The following is a 21,870-nucleotide window of genomic DNA, read 5'->3' as shown; positions in this document are numbered from 1 at the left end:
TTTTTTGATTCATCAAAACAGAAAGAAAACAAATGCTGGAAATCTGGCAGATTAATAAAGTGCAATAAAGAGAACAGAAAGTAACAGGAATAAAGGAAGGCCCGCCCTTAGCTCAGACACCTACCTCTCACTGAGATCTTCCACGCGCTGTCCATGACCTAACATGAAGCTGGGGTTTGACTGACTGCATGGGCTTGCGGGTGCTGATAAAGTGCTTTTGACGTTCTGTACTGAGTGCCTGCGGCTCCGCCGGCGCTCCAGGCCCCTTCGCTCACTGCTGCCCAGACTGGCCCTTCTTCTGTCCTTGCGCCCACTGGGAGGGGGGTCAGCGGTCTCATCGCCATCTTCGTGCCTCAGGGTCATCTGAGGAGGAAAGAGAGGCAAGGTTTCTTACGTGTTTCCTATAGGGTTTCACACCTAGGCTTTAAGAATTTACTGATCTCAACAAGATTGATTCCTATTAGAGTCATCATTTCTACAGATACCCCTCTAATTTGCTATCTATCCATTAGTGCACTGTGGCAGCTCAACTGATAGAATTCTACACTGACATCTTGAACAGAACACTGCAGGACTTGAAACAACAGATTTGTTTATGTTAGATTTGGGGTTTTTTGTTTGTTTTTTAGGACTTAATTTACAAGGAATCCAAGCAGTGCTAGACACCTAGCTCTCTTTATTTCCTCCTAAAATACATCGGTAAATTTCTTGTCTACGCTGAAATCAACTGAAAAAACTCCTATACACTGACTGATTAAACATTTCCTTCCGTTCAAACATGCAACTACAAATGACTGAGTGAAAGATAGCCTACTGCTTTAGAAAGTATTTTAGAAAAGCATCATCATTTATTCTCAGCCAGGAAAGAGATCAGCTGATGCATATGTAATCGCATTCTTAAAGATCTCAATTTTTACAGATCTCCCTGAAAGTAAATAAAAGAGAAAAAAAGAAAGCATACACTAACAAAACCTGTTTCTGTGAACTCATACCACAATGGATTATAAGAAAAAAACAGAGACCACGCATCTCTGCTGAACTTCCCAATTTTTAGCATAATTACTTTCATATATGCCATTCAGTGGAAAATTCGGTATTTCCTGCCAGTTCAGAAGCACTGTAAATCCAGAGGAACATATGCATATTTCAGGAAAGAACAATGCTGAAAATAGCATGGTGACAATGACATTTGACAGAAAAATCTGACATACGTTGTGAGTTGTGAGTTCATCAGCTGGAAACAGAGGAGCAGTATGTAGACGTAACAGTATTGGGCTTATATGGCAAGGTTTTCATAGTGGAGGGGCAGCAGAGATGAACAAAGCACAGCACTGCTCCAGAGGACATCAGACTCAGCTCCAGCTTATCCTAAGGGGATCCACCACTGCCAGAGTTGGGCTATGAGCAATGCGCTCTGGGTGCACTCTGGGAAAGCAGATTTAAGAAAGGGAAACACTGCTGCACAAGAGCAGCTGGAAGTGAAGAGGAAGAAGCTGAGTGAAACATCTCTCCAGGCACCAAGGTCATGTCAGAAGAAGAACAAGCACAGAGCAGAAGCTCCCTGAAGCCCAGAGGCCTGATTCTTCCTGCAGTCTGGTCTATGTAGAAAGTAGCTCTGCTAAAGTTAGTTTAGTGATGGGTGAAGAATGCAAGAAAAAAATGGAGAATGAAAGCTACCAAATTCTTTGCTGGACACAGAGAAGATAAAGTCATTTCATTTGGTAATACTATAACATGAATTCACATTTATATTATATTGATTTCTGCCTAAGCCTCCCCACTGCCAATACTTCCTGAAGTCTGAAAATTAGGGCTAATAATTAAGAAACTGGATATCCTACCCTTGCACATGACCATTTCGGTGGTTATTTTATGCCTAGGTGGTGAATGTGAAGTCATTCATTACTCCATTTCTGCAAACTGTATAGGATCTGCTCCAGTGTAAACTCGTAAACAAGGACTTGCTGGGTATTCAGCTGCAGAACAAGGGGCACTGAGCTCAGATGAACTTTTTTTCATGAGTTGAATACTTCTGCATATTGAAAGAAATTCTACTTTTAACTGCAGGCAGAACTGCCTCTAAAGAGGCTAGTAAATGTGCTGGTTTGCCTTGGAGCATGCCCCAGCACTAGTATGAAATGCAATTGTTATGAGCTGAGCAGCCATGTACTTTTATCAGGTCACATATACAAACGTGTATAATACTTCCAGCAACCAGATGTTTTTCTTTTAAAATAAAATAGATAACCAAATTTCACCTAGGTTACACCCCCCCCCTCCTTTCAGCTTTGAAGTTTGCACAAGCTGTAAGATGTATAAAACAGGGCATGTTATGTTACCTCATAAATGTTAAATTGTTCAACTAAGTCCAAGTCTGTTCCTTTCTTGTTCAAATGTCTCTGTGAAATAGCTTCAATGCCCAGCTCTTCGAGACAGTCCACCACATCGTAGAAAGAGTCTTGATCTGGCAACCCCGACAGTGTCTAAGAATCAAAGGGAAAACATTTAGATCTGCTTGTTTTGAAAAGAATTAAACAAAGGTTTTTAAAAGCGGGTGGCAAGTGGTGCTATGTATGATTTCAATAAACCAAAACCATGATGTGGGATTAGAGACACCGCTAAAAAATATAAAACAAGTGGCACAGCTTTTAACAAACAACTCCGTGCACTGTGTAGGAAAATGAATAACTGGAAAAACAAATCAATGTTGTTATTTCATACAAAAAAATATGGAAAATGTGCGTCTTTAAAATACACAGTTGGATTCTTCCTGGCTTCATTCAAGCACAAATTTGAAGAACTGAGAATGTTCGAGCATCAAACACAGGGATAAAAGCAATGAGGGAAAAAAAATGGTTTAGCTAAAACCAGTGAAGCTGATTTCCTACTGATTCCTGTAACTTCGGCCTTAAGAAGAAAAATTTGAATGCACAGCTGTGTGATGTCAGGACAGCAGGAAACATCCTGCACCATGCGCCTAGCTGTCCTCAACACCTGCAGCAGAGGTCATTCCCCCAAATCCACAAATTGTTTTATATTACAGAGGTATTGACTTCTTTCTTCCCTTTCAACTTTAGAAGTATTAACTAAAAGCATGCTGACTTCTTAACTCCAATATGTTTAGTTTCACAAAATCCTGATTATGGAGTAAATTGATACCAGTGACACCGGAGGATTAGCGCACTAGAAAATAAAGAAAGCCAGTAATAATAGTGATTGAAAACAAACTTTTTGAACTCAGAACTTTATATGGCACCTGCCTTATGTTCAAGAAAGAAAGCACTTCTACCACAGTTGTTTCTCATTTGGTGAATTCAGAAAACTAAGAAGAAATGGAAGGTGGTTTCTGTAGCATAACATGTATTTTATGTATGCCACTGAAGTGCAGGGATTGAATCTAGCCACTCAACACTGTACTTTGGAGTGAAGATAACATGGTTGTCAGACAACTGTGTTCAAGAACACAAGTGAACTTCATCCATCATAGTCCTGCAGACAACAAAGTCAATACAAAACCTAGCTATTTTGGTTTGCTATTGTTTTCTGCTCAGCTTGTGCTCATTTTTACCTGTTCTTTATGTGTGACACAGAAAAACGAGTCTCGCTTGACATGAGCAGGAACTGCTGAATATTGTGTGACCTATGTGCAGAGTGGCACCTGCTATATTGCACGAATCAGTCTATCCAGAGCCATTTCTGCAAAGTAAGGGAGAGACACACAGGAACCAACACAGCTATTCTGGATTAGTGCTCTAAAGAGATACCCATGCTGCAAAAGCTTCTGCTCTCATAACCATATAATTAGCTAAATAACTTACTCAGAGAAGAGAAAAAGGAGGAGAAAGGGAGAGACCAGGGGAAAAAAAAAACAAACAAAAACAAGTACACTCCTGAAAGAATTTCATTTTCTCCTGAATGGAACAGCATGAACTGTGCTGTGACAATACTGTTTTTCTGGAACATGCCTTTCACAGAGTTGCTCTGAGCAGCAGAATGCAGAAGAGAACAGCTGCTCTGGACTATTTCCCTATACCAAGAAGCTTTACATTCAGAAAAATTACACAGAATTACATGAATAATGAGAGCAATAGACAGCTAGCATACTCCATCCCTTTAAGCCTATAAAATGTGGCACTGAAAAATGTGCCAGGTTATTTGTTCGTTTTAGTTTTTAATAAATGACACAGCAACATTTCCTTCTTCAGTCACAACAGAACTACTGTCTGATGTCTGATTATTACTGGTAAATTTAATAGTAAGAGGAATGCTTAGCACAAAACCCCAGTGAAGTGTTAGGGTTATATGTTCAAGCTCTAATTAAAAAAAAAAAAAAAGTGCCCATCTAGGACAGTATTGAAGCTTCTGTTTAAAACTCATTGAAGAAGAGGGAACTAAATTTTCCTGAACAGTACAGAAAATAGACAGCATGTATCTTCAATGTAGCTTTAATGTGAATGTGGAAATACTTTTCTATAAAAGGATGTGTTCTCTTGCTTACAAAAGAAATAGACAGCTACTATGCTGGCTTGATTGTCAAACTGTTATGCTGACCATATTTCAAGCATAGTATGAAGTGATATCTAAAAGAGCAGGCAGACCTGCTTACATATACTCATTAAAACACTGAGGTGCCTGAATACATGACTGCTTAATACTGGCTTATGATATTAAAAGAGTGGATTCTCATTTTCTTGGTGGCTGTATAAAGAAGACAAGCAGCAGCACAATCAGAAGAGCAGAGGTCTTAAACTGGGCAGATCTCTCTTTTTGCTGTTTCCCAAGTACCATGTTAAGTTCTTCAGTATTTGTATCCCAGATACTTCCTTCTGCCCTAAAGACAGAACCTTAAGAAAACTAAAATCCTACCATAGAATTTAAATCTAGCCCCTTGGAGAAGTGTGTTTAAAACACACTCTTCGGTGTGCAGAATTTTGTTGTTATTGCTAGCTTAGAGGAAACATTTGAAATCTCTCTAGAATCCTGGTCTACCAAAGAAGAACAAATTTGAATATCAGGAATCATTCCTATGCCTCTACCCATTTCTAGTTTGAGGAAAAATCTTTGAATTAAGATTTTTAATTTGTTTGCAGTGGTCTTGTGCAAGTCGCTCTCAAGTCCTTATGGGAACATTTGCATTTGAGTTCTTCTCTCTCAAGCATCTGCTTTTTGTAATGATTAAGTAAATAAAAACCAAAACCCTACCCTAGAGTTTTGAGTTTGATATTTCTTCTTAACCACATTTATACTGAAGTGAAAACAATACATCTTACCCACCACTAACTGTAACTGTCCTAATAGAAAGAAAGGGAAGAAACTAAGTTGTATAGTTAGTAAAAAAAGGATTACAAGACAAATATTTTCCAAGATGATAAATCCTATCAGATGACATACAAAAGCGGTAGTAGTAAAATAATCTTACGTTTGCATGACCTCAGTTATGTTTCTTAACAAAGACAGAAATTAGTGCTAACCTATTCCTAGCTTCAGACTGAAAGGCTCTCTTCATGATTTTTAAAATAGGTACCCCTGGTTGATACTGGGCAGCAAAGTTAATTAGTATGTTTTGTCATTTATGAAACAGTCACAGTATAAAGCAGTGGTGCAGACAGAATACAGACATCAGAAAGTCCAGCTAAATGTGTTTGGTGTGCAAACTTTGTGTGGAAGTGTAAATAACATAAAAGTACTGCTCTGGTTACTAAACATCCAACAGATTGGGTTTCAGTAGAGCACCCACATACTATATAGAGAGATATCTAAATAATCTAAATCTTACATGCTATGGTGAAAAACATAGTAAATCTACCTAATAAATAAACACTTAAGGGCATTAGCCAAGTTTTCAGTTGCTTTGGGATAAGAAGCATCTATCTTGCATTTGTCTACCCAAGAACCACAACTTCTAAAACATGCTGCTGCCGCCAATGTTGGACACAGGATGTAAGAATATCAGTGTTCCAGTGTGGCAGCTACGATGTCCTTAAGGCAGATCACTGAAAAAATGTGCCAGCTGCTGCGTTCACACCACACTGGCCCATGACAGTACTTTTTTAGCTGCAGCTGCTGGACTACTGGTGGGTGGCACACTAAGCTCCCAGTGGTTACACTGGACTGGAAGCTGGTATTTAAATTCCAGTCTTGCAATGGATCTGTTAAAAAAAAACATTCAGTTTTTATATATATTATACTAAAACATATTAATTTTTACATGGTGAGTAATATGTAATTTTATTTACCAATTTAAAAAAAGATACTGTGTATTATGAGGGAACAAACTTAGTATTAAATAAAGTTAAAAGAAATATTAACAGTAATTTTACAACTCCATAATTACTGCTGTAATCACAGTAACAAAAAGGTTCTATAGCAAATTTTGGAAAGGACACAAAGTATGGAAGTAAATAGAAAAGGCAATTGAATTCAACACAATTTTCTTTCTACATTTAGTAAATAGGGGTTTATAAATGTATGTAAGTATGTGCATGTGTCTCTAGAAATAAATATAAAGGGATTCTATCTCTTTAGATAATCTAGGTCTCAGTAAAAGGTCTAATAAAGTTGTCTCTTCAGAAACAACTGATAAAAATGAAAGCAGGGATTAGAAAAAAATCTAACAGATCTTAATATGGAAGATGAATTAGAAAAAAATCTAACAGATCTTAATATGGAAGATGAATTAGAAAAAAATCTAACAGATCTTAATATGGAAGATGACAAAGGTTATACTGGAGCTATACAGAACCTGAAGTGTATGTTCTGGGATCAATTTCATTTTAGAAATTTATTAAAGTCTAAATCTTCCATAATTAGGAGAAATTTATTGAAATGTGAGCATAAGTAAATTGATTGTGCATCAACAAACTGAGAGGAAGGATAAAACGACTGAAGCAGTTCTTCTGTCAGTTTCTGAGCAGGAAGGAAAGCAGTCTGTAAATGTATATACATTGAAAAAGAAAAAGGTGCAGAAATATGCTTCCTTAAGACAAACTCCCCATAAGGTTTCTGCCTGCACCAAAAACTTTTTCAGTTCCTCTTTCTGGAGAAGCTGAAAGCATCTGAGCCTTCTTTGTATTCTCTGCGAGGAAAAAATTACAGCTGTGTCATGTTGCTTGCTGTCTTCTCTATAATCATGAAAAAAACCCCATTAAAAACATCATAAAGCTGTCCATAGGCCAGATCATAATTATAAGTGTGGCACTGTGGGATTCCTCTGCTCCTTGATCTTCGTAACTCCTTTGACTGTGAGATGCTTTTCTTTTTGTTCGCTTTTAAAGAACTACCTCCTCCTAAAAATAGCTTTAAATGTAAAACTCAGACAAAAGAATCAACTATACCATGTGTAGAAAATAGAAAATAATTGTTGAAGTTAGGTGCTAGGTAATAACACACACACACACACACAAAAAAAAAAGAGAAAGAGAGAAAATTATCTCAATAGGAGGAATCAGTATACAAAATAACGAGGCATAAAACAGAAACATTAAAATGAGTTGCCTCAGCTTTAACAGCAACTAAAGACATAAGCATAACAAGCAGGTGAGACCTTTCAGAAAAATCAATTCAGCAAGATGCTCTTTTAAAGTCTAAGAGGATCTTTACTACTGTGTAAGCAGGTACAAGAGTAGCTGTAAGTAAAAAGACAGTGACAACAGAGATGTCATCAGGTCAGGCCTTCTCAGGTATCTTGAATGGACAATACCAAACATTAAGAAACCACTTAAATTAAAAAAAACCCCAAACCATAAAACAACCCCGGTTTCCAACCATGCAGCTATGAACATAGAAAGTTGGCATATTGTTCTATGATCTCCGCGAGCAAACTCTAGATCTTTAGATAAATATAACAAATAATAATAATATTCTGTAGCTCTCCGGCTTATTAAGTATAATTACAGAACACAAAATAACCTTAATTCTCTAGTATTACGTGGACTTTTTGTGTTCTTTGAAAGATTTTAGTTACCCAAAGATTTGTTTAGAATTTTAGGACTAGACACTAATTTTTAAGGCACTGATGGTAACAATTCTCTAGCTTTTATGGGCCTTTCTACCTCTTCATAGTTCAGAAGTTTGATTTTACTGCAAAGCTACCGTAAGAGGCACCAGAAAACATAAAGAAAGAAGAAAAAAAATCAAAGCATGTTTATACTTCCTTTTTTTAAAGTGGAAACACTCTTACAAGCTCTCACACTTGTTTCATTTACCATATTTGGTTCACAGTAAAAAAATAATTTAAATGATCTGGAACTGGAAAATTGTGCACAACGTAAGCCTTTGTGAACACATGATCTTTTCACAAAGTTCTTGCTTTCATTATTTCCCAGGTAATTTGTTGAGCTAGTTTGTTGGATTCTGTTTTGCACTGTAGTGTCAGCTCTGGGAGAAGAATCATGTCATACTATGTTTATGCACAGCAACTAGGAAAACAGCAATTCCACTCCTAGCTGCAGCCTCAATAGGTCTGCAACATAAGTAATATGACTGTATTGATTACAGCCGATCCTACAACTTCTCTGGGACAGGTCTTTGATGTATATTCTCATAGACCAGCAATATGCAACAGAAAATACTAATATTATTACCATGAGTTACAGTTAGGAAGGAAACAAACCTTGTTAACCAAAGTCATTGCATAAACCAGTAGTTCAGTATCAACCCCATCTTTCTCCTCCAAGATCTCCATGATGTTGGCCCAAGGCTTGGCTCCTACATGTAAAGCAGAAAACATTGGTAAGGATAACCAAAATAGAAAACTGTTGCAGCAACATTTATCCAAGAGGCAGCACAGGTTGGAATGATGTATCAAAGTGAAAGATCAACTGGATGATGTTATCTCCTGCTTTTTCTACAGTCTTCTCTAATTCATGGAGAACAGAATACAATCAACAACAGCTGTGGTGCATCCTAAAAATCTTATGGGGACTTTTCCCAGAGGTACCAATACATCTTCCTTGACGATGAAAGAAGTTTTGTTAGCCCACTCAATTGAAGTGAACTTCTAAAAATTGTGTGGGAGGAATTCCACTACACCAATCATAAGTTTTCATAGGTTTAAATAAGTCTTGCACAAAAATCTATATGCTACTCTTCCAGTGAGTTCGTTGCTTACATTCCTAGTGGTATTACTAGTTATACTGCATTAAGATAAGTCCTATTAACAAAACAGTGTGGCAGAGAAAGACAAAAACTCAAGTGGCTTTACTAAGTTACTGTACCAAATAAGTCAGGCAGTAAATGCCAAGCAGATTAAAGTCCTGTGTGGAAAGTACCTTGTAAACAATTCTATTTTATTTGGCTGAAAGGCAGATAGCAAAATTTACTAAAGAAAAAAACATAGTTATTTTATCTAGTAAATAATGAAAGATCACAAGCAAGTTCTTTGTTTGGAGTGAAGTTAAAGGTTAAGAGGAGAAATCAGAAAACTAACTCAGTGATGCTCTATTACTACACAGTTTTCTGCTACACAAGCAGAACGGCAACAGTCTTTGAGTACAGAGAGAAATGCAGAGTATTCTAACAGATATAACAGATTCACATCCCCCCAAAATTATAATGATAATAGCTTGAACGCAAGCAGACAGTAAAAAGAAATTGTTTCAACCCAACAACCTGTTGCTGATTGATCAGCAACGCAGAGGTTAAATCACTGCACTGCTCTCACAGTAATCATAGCCAATGCTTATTTATGCTGGCGTTGTGCATACATACAGATATGTCCTTCTGCACAGACATCAAATCTCTATTAACCAAACATCTTCACTTCCAAAGCAATGGCAGAGCGCTGTGTAAAAAACTGTCTGTTAATGAACACACATAATATTTCCTCCTCTTTTCTTTTTCCCACTCTTTTGAGACATTCTCTGATCTTCACTACTGAATAATAAAGCAGAGCTTCTTTATCTGAAGCAAAATCAGAGGGAGAATTCACTCTCATCTCTCAGAAAGTATTTATGTGCATTACTGTACTAATTCCCATATACTGCTGTAATGAGAATAGTACTAGACATCTCTTTACCAGATTCTCTATATTACCAGACATTTTGTGCTGTACACGTTCAAAAGACATGTGGAACAAATTCACTCAGCTCACAAATGATATATGATCAGCAGGAATTATATCCTTACTACAAAAATGTTTTCTTGTGCTTTCTAGTGAAAAATAAAAATGGAAGAAAATAAGAAAGAGAAACAAAATGGCAATACTATCCAAGTCTGATCTATAACAATGTTATTTGGACAAAAGTCAGTTGCCAGCAATATGAAAAATTAATTACTTAATCCACACTGAATTATTCAGTGAGAGTTCTTCCAGGGAAAGCAGACAAACTGTTGTTTTGCAGACAAATTTTATTCATAGTAAAACAAATCCTATTCTGTTTTCTAAAGATAGCATCCTGACATTTGAGCTTTTTGCCTTTATGGCTGTATACTTCTCCATTATCGTAAAAGAGTACTCACTTGCCTCGCTGCTTCCATGCAAGGATGATAAAGTTTTTTTCTACCTATGCTGCTTTTCTGTTTCTGACCACGATATGAAAAAATTTACTAGTAAAGAAGTCCGGTCTCAGTTCATCCATCCTTTGAATTCTTCAATCATAATAGTGTTACTAACCTTAACTTCTAGCCTTAAATTTGAAATCCTCTGGAACTGAAATTCAATTTATTTCCCAGCTGATATCAACAACAGGCTGTACAATAACTGACAGAGCTACTCCAATTGGTACCAGATTTAAGATAAGGCTGTCCATCAATATGGGGATGAGGCAGCTCTGGTCTGAAAGCTTCACCAAAAACTTACTGAACCACTATACTTGGGTTAATATTCCTTGCTTCCTACACTGATCAGAGTCCATAGTTTCCAACCTATGATCTGATAACAGGAGATACGGGCAGATCTACATCAAGCATCTTCTTTCATCCACTCACATGGCCTGAAGTTTGGATTTCCACATATGCAGTTCCTGGAGAGTCACTACTTCAACATGAGACTGTAGCCCTGGAGTACACATGAAAAAAATTAACTTCCAAGACAGCGTATTTTTTTTGTGATAAGACTGTTCACTGAAAAAAAATCTGTTCACCTTCACAGAAAGGCTATGTAAAAAACACCTTGGAAAACCATGCAATAAAAAAATGGATGATTTTTCTAAGGTCACGTGTTGCTATACTAAAACAACAAGGCTCAAACAAGACCTGTGAAAAACATGGTGTGTTAAGTTAGAAGAAGATTTGTAAAATATATAAATGATTATAGATTGAGAGGAACCTTTGAGGAAAGAAGCACAGGGCTAAAAGCTACAACTTGACGTTATCTGTGTAATGATCCGAATATAACAAATTACAGAAAACCCTTGGTGAACTAATGTTGACCACTCCTGATAACCTTCTTCCTCTGTTCCACTTGCTTGGAGATGACATCCAGAATAAACTGTTCCATCATCTTTCCAGGGACAGAGGTGAGACCGACTGGCCTGGAGTTTCCCAGCTCCTCCTTCTTGTCCTTTTTTGAAGACTGCAGTATCATGGCTCTTCTCCAGTCGTCAGGCATCTCTCCCATTCTCCATAGCCTTTCAAAGGTGATAGACAGTAGCTTGGTAATCACTTCTGCCAGCTCCCTCAGCACTTGCACGTACATCCTGTAAGGACCCATGTATTTGTGTGTGCTGAATTGGCCTAGATGTTTTCTCTGATCCGATCCTTGTTCAACGGGAAGTCTTTCCTTCCCCAGACTCATGCTTTCTTATCTCCAGGGTCTGTGATTCACAAGGGGTAGTATGAGCAGTAAAGACCAAAACAAAGAAGGCATTCTGTTAACTCTGCCTTCTCAGTGTCCTTCATTCCCAGGGCACCCACCTCACTCAGCAGCGAGCCCATGTTTTCCTTAGTTTTCCTTTTACTACTGACATACCTAAAAATATATAGTTCTAGTAAAAAAAAATGCTAAACGCATGTAATATTTATATGTTATTAAGTTTATTTTTTAAAAAAAGAAACAATTTTTGCATGCCAATTGTGAAAAAACACTTATTTTATAGCCTTTTACTTTACCACTTGATAGTGGTGCTGGGCAGACAGTTTCATAGATAATTTTAGAGGTCTATACCAATCTTAATGATTCTGTGATTTGATGTTGATATAAAAGCATGATAGTGTAGCATCCAAGCTCTTCTTATGAGAGCAGACTGTGATGTTCACATAAGATTACAACTTCCAGACAGGACTTGTGCTATAACTGATAGAAGAGATGAAACAGGCTCACTAAAGTAAAACAGTAAAGCTTGAGTTTTGTATGTGTTCTCCTGCCTTCTACTGGGTAAAATGAAAATTGCTTGACTGTATTTTACAAGTTTCTCACTGGTATATACTATTATTGTGGCTACTTTGTCAGGAACTCTGCAGTCTCAACCATGATGCTACCACAGCATTCAGAACATTCAGAGATAGTTCATCAACACATGGATAGCAATGGGGTTGCAAATAATTAGCATATATTAAATGAATAAAGTATATTGAACAAAGCTGTCTGTTGTTTCAAGTCTCAGTCTTTTCTCAGTTTCATCTTGAAATGTTTTTTCATTTGAATTGCCAAAAAAAAAAAAAAAAAAGGATTAGCTTAATGCTGTCATTCATGCCTTTCACAAAATTCTGACATCACTACTACACAGGACGTAAACATAATGCATGGAAAACTTCACATCAGCAGGAACCATACAGGAGGACTACCAACATACAGACTATCTAGTTGCCATAGACTGGAAAGACCTCAACATCTGTTACTGCTGCCTATTAAAATATGTATGAGCATATGGCCTGCTGTCATAGGTACAGGATAGGTATTGGCTATTTGTGTATGAACTGGAAAGAAAAGTAAAGAACTGATACTGCAGGTCATTTACAAATAATTCAATAAGAAGTCAGATAGTAGAAATGTAATTCACAAACAGAATGCTACAGAATCCAGTTCAGCCACTGGACTTCAATCTCTGTACTAATAAAAGCTTACAATAAAACAGCTCCAGACAGCAAGCACAGTGCAATGCCAGCTCCATTTTCCAGAACCCATACAGTTCTGATGTGCTTAAACTTAAAAGAGATCAAATTCCATTATGGCTACAAAATGAGAAGAAGTTGAGGGGAGGAATGTAGATGAAAGAATAACAAAAAGCTATGTCCCATATGATGAGGACCATGCTGTTACTTACTAATAATCTGTTTGTACCTGAGAGTACATCAGGCACTTCCATGGATCTTTGTACTTCAGGTTGCATATGGATGGATTCTTGCATAGAAACCACAGATGGGATCACTTTGAAACAAGACTGAGTTATTATGGGGCTCTTTATGTTAATCATGTGTGGTACACATGCTGAGGAATTATATAGTATCTCATCACCTTGTATGTACATGAAATACTGGACTTTTTTCAAAGCAGTGGTAAACTTAATTATATACACCTGCAAGATTTATGACAATGTTTCAAGAAAAGGCACATCACTTTTCTTCCGTTTTATTTCTACTCCATTAAATCAGTCATTAAAGGCAGGTACTCTTCAGTTATAAGACACTGATTTATAAATGTAATCCAAAATATAGAATTTCCACAGTTTAAAGTAGAGGGCTATTCCACTGATGACCTAAAAAAACCACAACTAAATATAGAAGAAGAAAAAAAATCCCTTTTCTAGCTTTCCCATAAAGCCTCTCCTCGTATTCCTAATATCAGACACTGAACTGTATGCATGACTTCATTCATGTCTTAGGTCAATATCGTACTTTTCCTACAATACAGAAGGGAGTACACAGCACATGGTAGCTTGTTTAGGGTCCTACTTTCTCCTTCTTCAATGAGGTTTACTTGCATACGAACAGATGGTAATATGAACATATTGAGTATACTAGGGAGTTTAGAGAGTGGAGGAAATATACTACAAATGGCTATAAAAATATATAACAGAAGTTACAATTATATGAATACTGTAATTACCTTTCTGTTTATGTAATTGTAAGGCTTATTAGTTTAATTCAAAACTGAAAGCCAACCTGAAGAGTACACCATTTAAAGTGTTACACTGATTCTAAACTATTCCTGCCTACTTCTCTACCATAGGAAACAATCCGGGGTTTGTTTTTATTCTCTTTTCAACATACTATATAGTTAAAAGCAAAATCTGGCTACTTTCTCCTATTCTGCCCATCCTCCAACTTTTTGTTTCACTTTTTACCATATCAAGTTGCTCAAACAAGTTCAGCATGGAGGCAGCATGCACCTCTGAGAGAATGTTGCTTTAAACTTCCATGTGTTTGAGATCGCAACAATGGTGCTCCCAACCTCAAAAACTCTCCTTGAGGCAAAGGAATGTTCTGCATCAAGACAGAGTGCCCTGAGAGCTTAGCAATAGCTTTGTGGGAAGAATAAGAAAAAAACATTTTTGTTCTATTTATTTGTAAGAAATACAGTATGCATATTCAAGTCTTTTTCATGAGCCTGAAGGGCAACAGATTTCATAGTATAATATCTGCTCAAGGGCTTTATTTTAATGTAACAACAGATGGTTTTGCTTTTACTATAAAGCCTGTACTATTACTGACCTCGTCTTTGTCTTCAAAGGGATTACACCGATTAGATATCATTTTCTCTTCTAAATCAAACTGCTTCTTCTCAGAAGGAAGTGCAAAGATGGTCTGGCCCAGAGGAGCCTCCAAGGTCAGGATATGCAATGGGGCTTACACTGCCTGCGGGTGCAGGGAAGGGGAGGCAGTGACTACGGTGTATTGGAAGCAGCATGGTTCTTCAGCTTTTCCCTTCTCACTTTTCCATTATAATTCAAAACAATCTTAAGTTGTATGAATATTCAGAATACACTTCTAATTCAGAAATCAAGTGAATAGCACATAAGGCAGGCATCACAACAGCAACGCTGCAGCAATGACAAAATGCCACATGATCTCAATGGTGCTGGGTATTTGCACCCCCCAAATAAGGCTACCCACCTCTCTTTTCATCAACTGTAGATACTGCCTGGATTAAAAGTGGTGCATTGGATTCAGTGTACTCCACAAACACCAGCAGCAGCTTCAGTGCTGTCTTTACCACCAGGCGGAACTGAAAAAAAGAGCACAACTTGTCATTCAGCAAATCACAGCATTTCTAGATGTTCTACATGACACTGAGCAAGACACAAGCAGAGCAATCCAGATCTGATAGTAACACATACGCAGAAGAGATTTAGCTGTGCCAGAACTAAAGACATGATAGGTAGCCATTTGGCTGAAAATTTCATTCACTTGGCAGTAGTCTCCCAGGGAAGCCCCAGTAGTCAACGGATTCCACAGAAACTTAACACTGCATTAATAATAAAAAATTAAATATCCCACCTACACATGCACTTATGGCTATCCCCAACATCTCTGTCCGAATATTAATGTACATGTAGTCTAGTCAACTATAAATAAATATATTGCTGTTTCTCAACACAACATTTATTCCTGCATGACAGGATGATTTTCTCCTCATGGATTCTTATTTTTTTTTTTCATACTGTGTTTAGATGATAAATTATTACATAAAGCAATATCCTCTACTTATACTACTCAAAAGAAAGTGTCTTCAGCATCAGACTATCCCTCCCTGTCACAGAATGTGTGATTTACTTGAACTGAGCACTCAAACAGCATAGTTTCAAACTTAATTTGTACATTTCCAACTAGAAACCAACAGCCAAGCTCTATTGATCTCTTTACAGATCTCACATTTCCAAAGAGGACATGTGACTATTATATAATTTTCTAAGTGCTAAGTAAAAATTTTCAGGTATGTGCACGGCATGATCAGGTATGCACAAAAAAAAAAACAAAACAAAAACCAACACTTAAGGGAGTATTCAATAAAAGAAAACATGAAAAAAGAGGACTTCTTAATAGATACGGCTCTGCATGCCCAGTTGAGAGCAATATTACCCAGAGAAACAATTCTCGGTCACTTCTCTTACATTGTCAATCTACATCATGGATTTAAAGACAAACTAAAAATGATACATTGTTGGTCTCAGAAATACAATTCCCAATCCACTGTGATTGAATCAGGCAGCAAAAGAACAAGTAACAGTAAATTTATAGCATTTCTGTGCTATATTACATTGCAACAAATCTAACAGCTTGTAAGAGGTTTTAATGATATTATTATATTAATATGGTCATTACTGTCCTTTGCCACCGAAAGACATACATGCAGTCATGTAAAGATAAGACACTCTCCAGAAAATCCCCATTTTTGTCTTCTTACATTAAGCTGGTAGGATGTCAGAAACAAGACCAACTTGTCATTAAAATGCCTCACCCACAAGAGAAGGAAAAACAATTACTCTGCATTGTCGATTGTTTCAGGGTCGTATATATAAAGCTTCTACCAGTATTAAATCATTCCCATTTTCACATTGTTTTTTTCAATTACTCACAAGACAGCTCTCCTAAGAGGCAAGGAATCACTGTTAATTGTTTTTAGACTCACAGACAGCAAATGTGTATATGCTAAAACAGACTGCAAGTGCAACATGCATAGGCTCAAGCTCCGGTGTTCATTTTGCTAGAGAGATGTAGTACAGCTCAACTTAAGTTAATGAGCTAAAATGCAGCTTGCTGCTTTCTGCTATAAATACTGAATTTACAGTGAACAAACGACCCAGGTATTTCCTTAGTTTCTCAAGTTTCTCATGCAAAATTGAGCTTAATGAACTGCAGATACTGCTAGCAATACAAAATCTTATGTTGTTAAACTTAGGTTGTTTCAGTCTCGATTAATCATTGCATCAGATACTTCCAAGCTGACAGCCAGGTGACAAACTTTAAGACCAGGTCCTTTAAGACTCTTGCTTAGTCTGATTCACAGTTCTGCTGAACTCTTCAGTGATACATAAACTATCCAAATTAAAGGAAACTGAAATCCCGTGATACAGTGTAATTGCACGTTGTAAACACACCACTGATACACCAACATATCACTTCCCCAAGCCACACAGGACACTTACGCGTTTCCTTGGCATGCTAATGCCATGGTCTTTCTGTTTTACCACGTGTCCCCTAACATTCAAGTTCAAGTGCTCAACAGACACTTGTTTTGTAAAAATACTTCCTAACGTAGGAGTTACCAGATTACTGTAAACAATTTTTGCAATAGCATTCTTTCCAGATACACAGCTGCATACAAATCTGCACAGGATCCTTCCCCTAGAAAGGAAATCCTACTATTGGATAGTGCTTACAAAGGCCCTTAAAACCTCATGCCTTGACCAAATGGTTTATATGCCAAAACTCAATGGCAAGGTTTCATATGTGTCTATTTCAGAGCAACCAGTGGGACATCAATTTTTTGAAAATCTTTCTTTTCCAGAAAGTAAGAGAAGGAGCTTCTGCAATGTTTTTGCTCTAACTCCTGCTTGCTCACCACTGCAGAGGCTGTAACAAGCAGCCAGCCCCTGCCAGACCCACCAGACCTCAGGGCAGCCCAGTGCTGCCTACAGCTGAGGCCTCGTGGTTGCTGGAGTGCAGTCTTCAGGTGTCAGCTTCCTGCTCTTACTAAGCTTGCAGATGACAGAACAACTAAAATAATGCCATCCAGAAGCAGTCCTGGCAAAAAAATAGAGTGATTAGACAGTTTCACTTGCTGTTTTGTTAGTAGAACATTAAGTTTGCTTACTCAAACTGCATATTTTCAGGACTTTTCCAGTTCCTTACAAAACATTTAGCTCTGGGAAACAGGTGGATATAGGTGAAGGCACATAGTGTGAAAAGGTAGTCCACATGGCCACTGGCTTTGAATAAAACTGCATTTAAAATACACTGTTTCCTGGCCAGTAGACAATGGTTTTTGTGAAAACTGTGGACACTTTTAAACCTCCACTGTGCTTTGGACACTATGGGCAAGTACATGGCCTGCTCCAAAAGTAATTAATTTTGTTTTATTATGTTGCCCACAACTTCAAAGGTAGATATTCGTAGTATAGCAGTAGAGATTGAACCTTCCCACCAATAGTCCATTAAATGCTATTGCCATTGGACAGATGGCAGCAGAGGAGCAGTCTGACAGAATGGCATCCAACATGGGAGTGCAGACAGAGCAAAGGTGTGTCACTGATTTCCTCCATGTGGAAAAAATGGCACCCAATGACATTCATCAATACTTGCTGAATGTTTATGGAGACCAAACAGTGTCTGTTAGCACAGTGAAGTGGTGGGTGGTGAGCTTCAGCAACAATGTCATCATAGTAGCTGTGAAACAGCTGGGGCTTTTAAACACTGGTTAAACAATTCTTCTTAGTAACAGTAGGCAATCATTGAGCAGCTGCATTGCTCCTTGGAAAGCAAAGTCTTCAGCCAATCAAAGTTGGTTGACCAGATCTGAGAATCTGCCATCCCCAGATGCAAAGAAGAGCCCAGAGCCTTACATGCTCACACTAAAATGAAAACTTATTTATCCAGTATGGCAACAAGAAGTCTCTAAAGACCTATACCAGGGGTACTTGTTGCCAAAATCTGTGTGGAATCACTGATTTTGTTACATCACATCCAAAGCAATGGATCCCTTCATGACCCTGTGGGCCTGACGTGCCTGTAGCAGACATGCATGCCACTGCTCACACATTAAGAGTTGGTTATCACAATGGGATGTGTTTCAGCAGTTTCAATGAATAATGACAATGTCTGTTTCACAACACCCGAGGTATTCAGAAAGTTTTCATTTGTGATTAATTACTGTGACTTTCAAAGTGGGAGATCTTTAAATCTTTCTTCATAAGTGAATTATGAAATATGTTTGCTGCACACATCTTTTCAACAACTTCAGTAGTAAACAACTACACTGTAAATAAAAGAACTGCAAATCTCATCACAGGGAAATTATTTAACAGGAAAAAAAGAACAGCAAATCACTGACATTTTTCTTCTAATTTGTGAAATCATGAGAGTTTTTGCCAGTCACTGGTATTATTTTACTTTACATAATGTACCCAAGATGGCACAGTAATGAGAGCAATAAAAATAAGTTTCCTATTTCACCTCTAATCATTTGAATTGCTGTCAAAAGCGTACTGAAGGTTTTTGAGACCATTTCTGGGACCTACTGGATTCTTGTTTAGTTGCAATGACAGATTTCCAAATCCGTTTCAGCAGAAGCCCTCTTCTATTAACATCTGCTGGGCAATCACACTTAGTTTGATCAGGACCAAATGTAAGAGCAATAAGGGAGGCAGAAATATGCTTTGCTAGTTCAAAACAACCTCCTCCAGAAAACTCAAAACACCAACAACCTGGTATGACTGCTTTATGAATGTTGGTTGTTGTGATTAATTCCAAATTTCCACTCTGAATGTCACTGCTTGGTTGAAGTCACTGAAGCAAGATGGATATCCACTGGCGTAGTAAAGTAATATTCTGGAATTAAATCAGGATTTCTGAATTTTATAGCACTGACGTATCAAAACTCTTATTCAGAGAGTTAGAAAAGAAGGCCATATTACATTTTTGTATCATTTGCAAGCCAATTTAGAGACAGGAAATGATGCGAGCATCTTCTGGCTAACGATAAAATGTAGCCAGCATTGTAAATGAAAGAAGAAAAATTATAAACATTTTTCCTCTGTCTTGCTTTATGTTATACAATGGAGTTTGGCAGTCCCTTTCCTTTTTATCTCTTTGCATTTAGACAACTGGATATGTGTTACAGGCCCAGCCAAACACACTATGCAGCAGACTTCAAAATTAATGTCCCTTGGAAGGGTTTGTCCCAGCTATCAATCAATGGTTAAAAAAAATGTGACAATTGTTAACATCAGATTCAAAAAAATTTAGGTATATTTTTGAAAAGGAAGAAATTTAAAACACAATTGATTAAACTCAGTATTTCACTGAGGATTATGGAATTGCTTTGGATTTACACCATTCAAATTTAAAGGAGAAACAGGCATTCAATTTTTCACTAATTATTTACTATGGCAGAATGACCTGAGGCCTAATCACAACATGGACTCTGCCTAGTGGGCAACACACTCACCCTGCCAACAGATACAAGCAGGCAGAAGTGACAGTGAAGTAACATGCAGTGTAAGAAGTGCCAAATTAGCCGGTGAGAAGTGCATCGAAAGTTGAAAATCCTCCTTGCTTGTGAGATGTGAAGATTCACAATGCTGTTTAACAGCCTGCGAGGGTCCCAATTGCATCTGCAGATCTGTTTCACAGCAGGACAAAACTGCAATCTATTCAGAAGACGATGAAAGACCTTTATAGATCTTTCAACAAATGGAGGCCAAAAGAGAACTAGTTTTAGGTTGACACCTTTGGACAGCTTCATTTAGAATCTCTCTGGAGCAAGTAAATGCATATGGAAGGAATATTAAGGCAATATGCAATTTATATTTCCCATGTTTTATTTTTGAAAAATTCTCTTCATCCTATTTTAAAATACTATTACTGTTTTTAAATGTAATGGTCTAGTTTCAAATACTTGTGTGCAAACACACCCATGTATTTCTTTAACAAAATGAAGCAGTAAAGAGAGATGGCCGCAGTAAGAAGGTCTTCTAACCTTAGCCCATGTTTCAAATCAAGGTCATTATACCTACTGATGATACCTCTCAGAATATTCCATGACAAAAATATCAATCTAGAAGTGAACCACTACAACACAACTAGAAAATACCACACATTTTTCCATTCTCTGACCTTTGGTAGAGAAAACTGAGAAATTTAATTTAGCCCAAGGTATGTTTTCTTTAGATGACAACATGCTCTGCAAGTGCACAAGAGAGTTCTCCAAGAGGTCCTGGAATAAGGGATATATTAACATAGATTATTCTACTACATGCAGAACACTCCAGTGATGAAAAACTACAAAAGCTGCAGAAAACATTTTGGCGTGACACATCTTGAGCTCCTTTTGCAGGTAAGTGTAGCAAGATGTTCTACCAAATGTTCAATTAGCTAACAGTAACATCTGCAACACTACAGTCTGAACTTTTGCGTGAGCTACTGTAACTCCTACCACTGTAGAGGCAACAGTGGAGTTTCTTAGTGTACTGTTGTGGCACAACTGCTTTGCTGTAATCTCTGAGTAATTTTAAAATTGAAACTACTTCCCAAGCACAGTTCAACTATGATGTTGTGAAAGGAAAAGCCTTAGAAGCAAATTTTAACATAAAATGGTATTCCTCTAGCACATTTCCCATTCTTGATATTACAATAGAAGATTTGAAGTAGTAGTGTAGAAGTAGGGTAGTAGAAGGCTTACCTCTAATTACCTATAGGGCAATCTTGTTTTGCTAATGCTCTGGAATCAGCTATCTGTAGTTCGTGGCAGTTTCCCATACTCTACCAGATAATTTGGTTGCTTAATTTCCCTGGAAGTCAAAAGTGCATCCAGAATGCTTTTGCCCTTGCTCCCAGACAAACATAAATTCTTGAAATCCTCTGCACAGATGAGGAAGAAGAAAGACAACTGCAAAATGAAGGCTAAGGGGCACAAGGAATTGGGAGGAGACAAAATTAGGCCAGCTGACCTATACCGGCCAAAGGGATATTCCATACAGCAAGACATAATGCAAACAAAATTCGAAAACAATTGAGAGTTGGTCATGTGGGCTGCCACTGCTTGGGGACTGGCTGAGCATCAGTTCTTGTATATTAACATGATACTAGATGCCATTTTGAGACTCTGGAAATTTTTCACCAACTTTCAACTTGCCTAAATAAAGCAGATTTACCTCTTCCAAGTGCTCTGCAGGCTCAGTACAGAAGGTGTAGACAATGCAGAAATTTGATTATCAGTTTAGATTAGATTCTATGAACTAGCGATGATTTGCTGTTTGACCAGCTGGTCAAGAC

General features: G+C 37.5%; 1 protein-coding gene across 12 annotated transcripts in view; it reads right to left on the bottom strand.

Annotated features, from left to right (window-relative positions):
- FHOD3 (formin homology 2 domain containing 3) overlaps positions 1-21,870 on the bottom strand; it is a 370,085-nt gene that overhangs the window by 109,111 nt on the left and 239,104 nt on the right. For all 12 annotated transcript variants that reach the window (XM_010708572.2, XM_031552794.1, XM_010708574.2 and 9 more), the window contains exons 7-10: positions 14,992-15,103; positions 8,612-8,706; positions 2,340-2,483; positions 125-363 (exon numbers count right to left, since the gene is read on the bottom strand). In XM_010708572.2, the coding sequence (XP_010706874.1) occupies positions 125-363; positions 2,340-2,483; positions 8,612-8,706; positions 14,992-15,103 (590 nt within the window). The remainder of the gene's footprint in view (positions 1-124; positions 364-2,339; positions 2,484-8,611; positions 8,707-14,991; positions 15,104-21,870) is intronic.

The sequence above is a fragment of the Meleagris gallopavo genome, chromosome 3 (assembly GCF_000146605.3).
Source record: "Meleagris gallopavo isolate NT-WF06-2002-E0010 breed Aviagen turkey brand Nicholas breeding stock chromosome 3, Turkey_5.1, whole genome shotgun sequence".
NCBI classification, from domain to species: domain Eukaryota; kingdom Metazoa; phylum Chordata; class Aves; order Galliformes; family Phasianidae; genus Meleagris; species Meleagris gallopavo.
The sequence above is the reverse complement of the archived record's forward strand: the minus strand, read 5'-3'. Positions and strand labels throughout refer to the sequence as shown.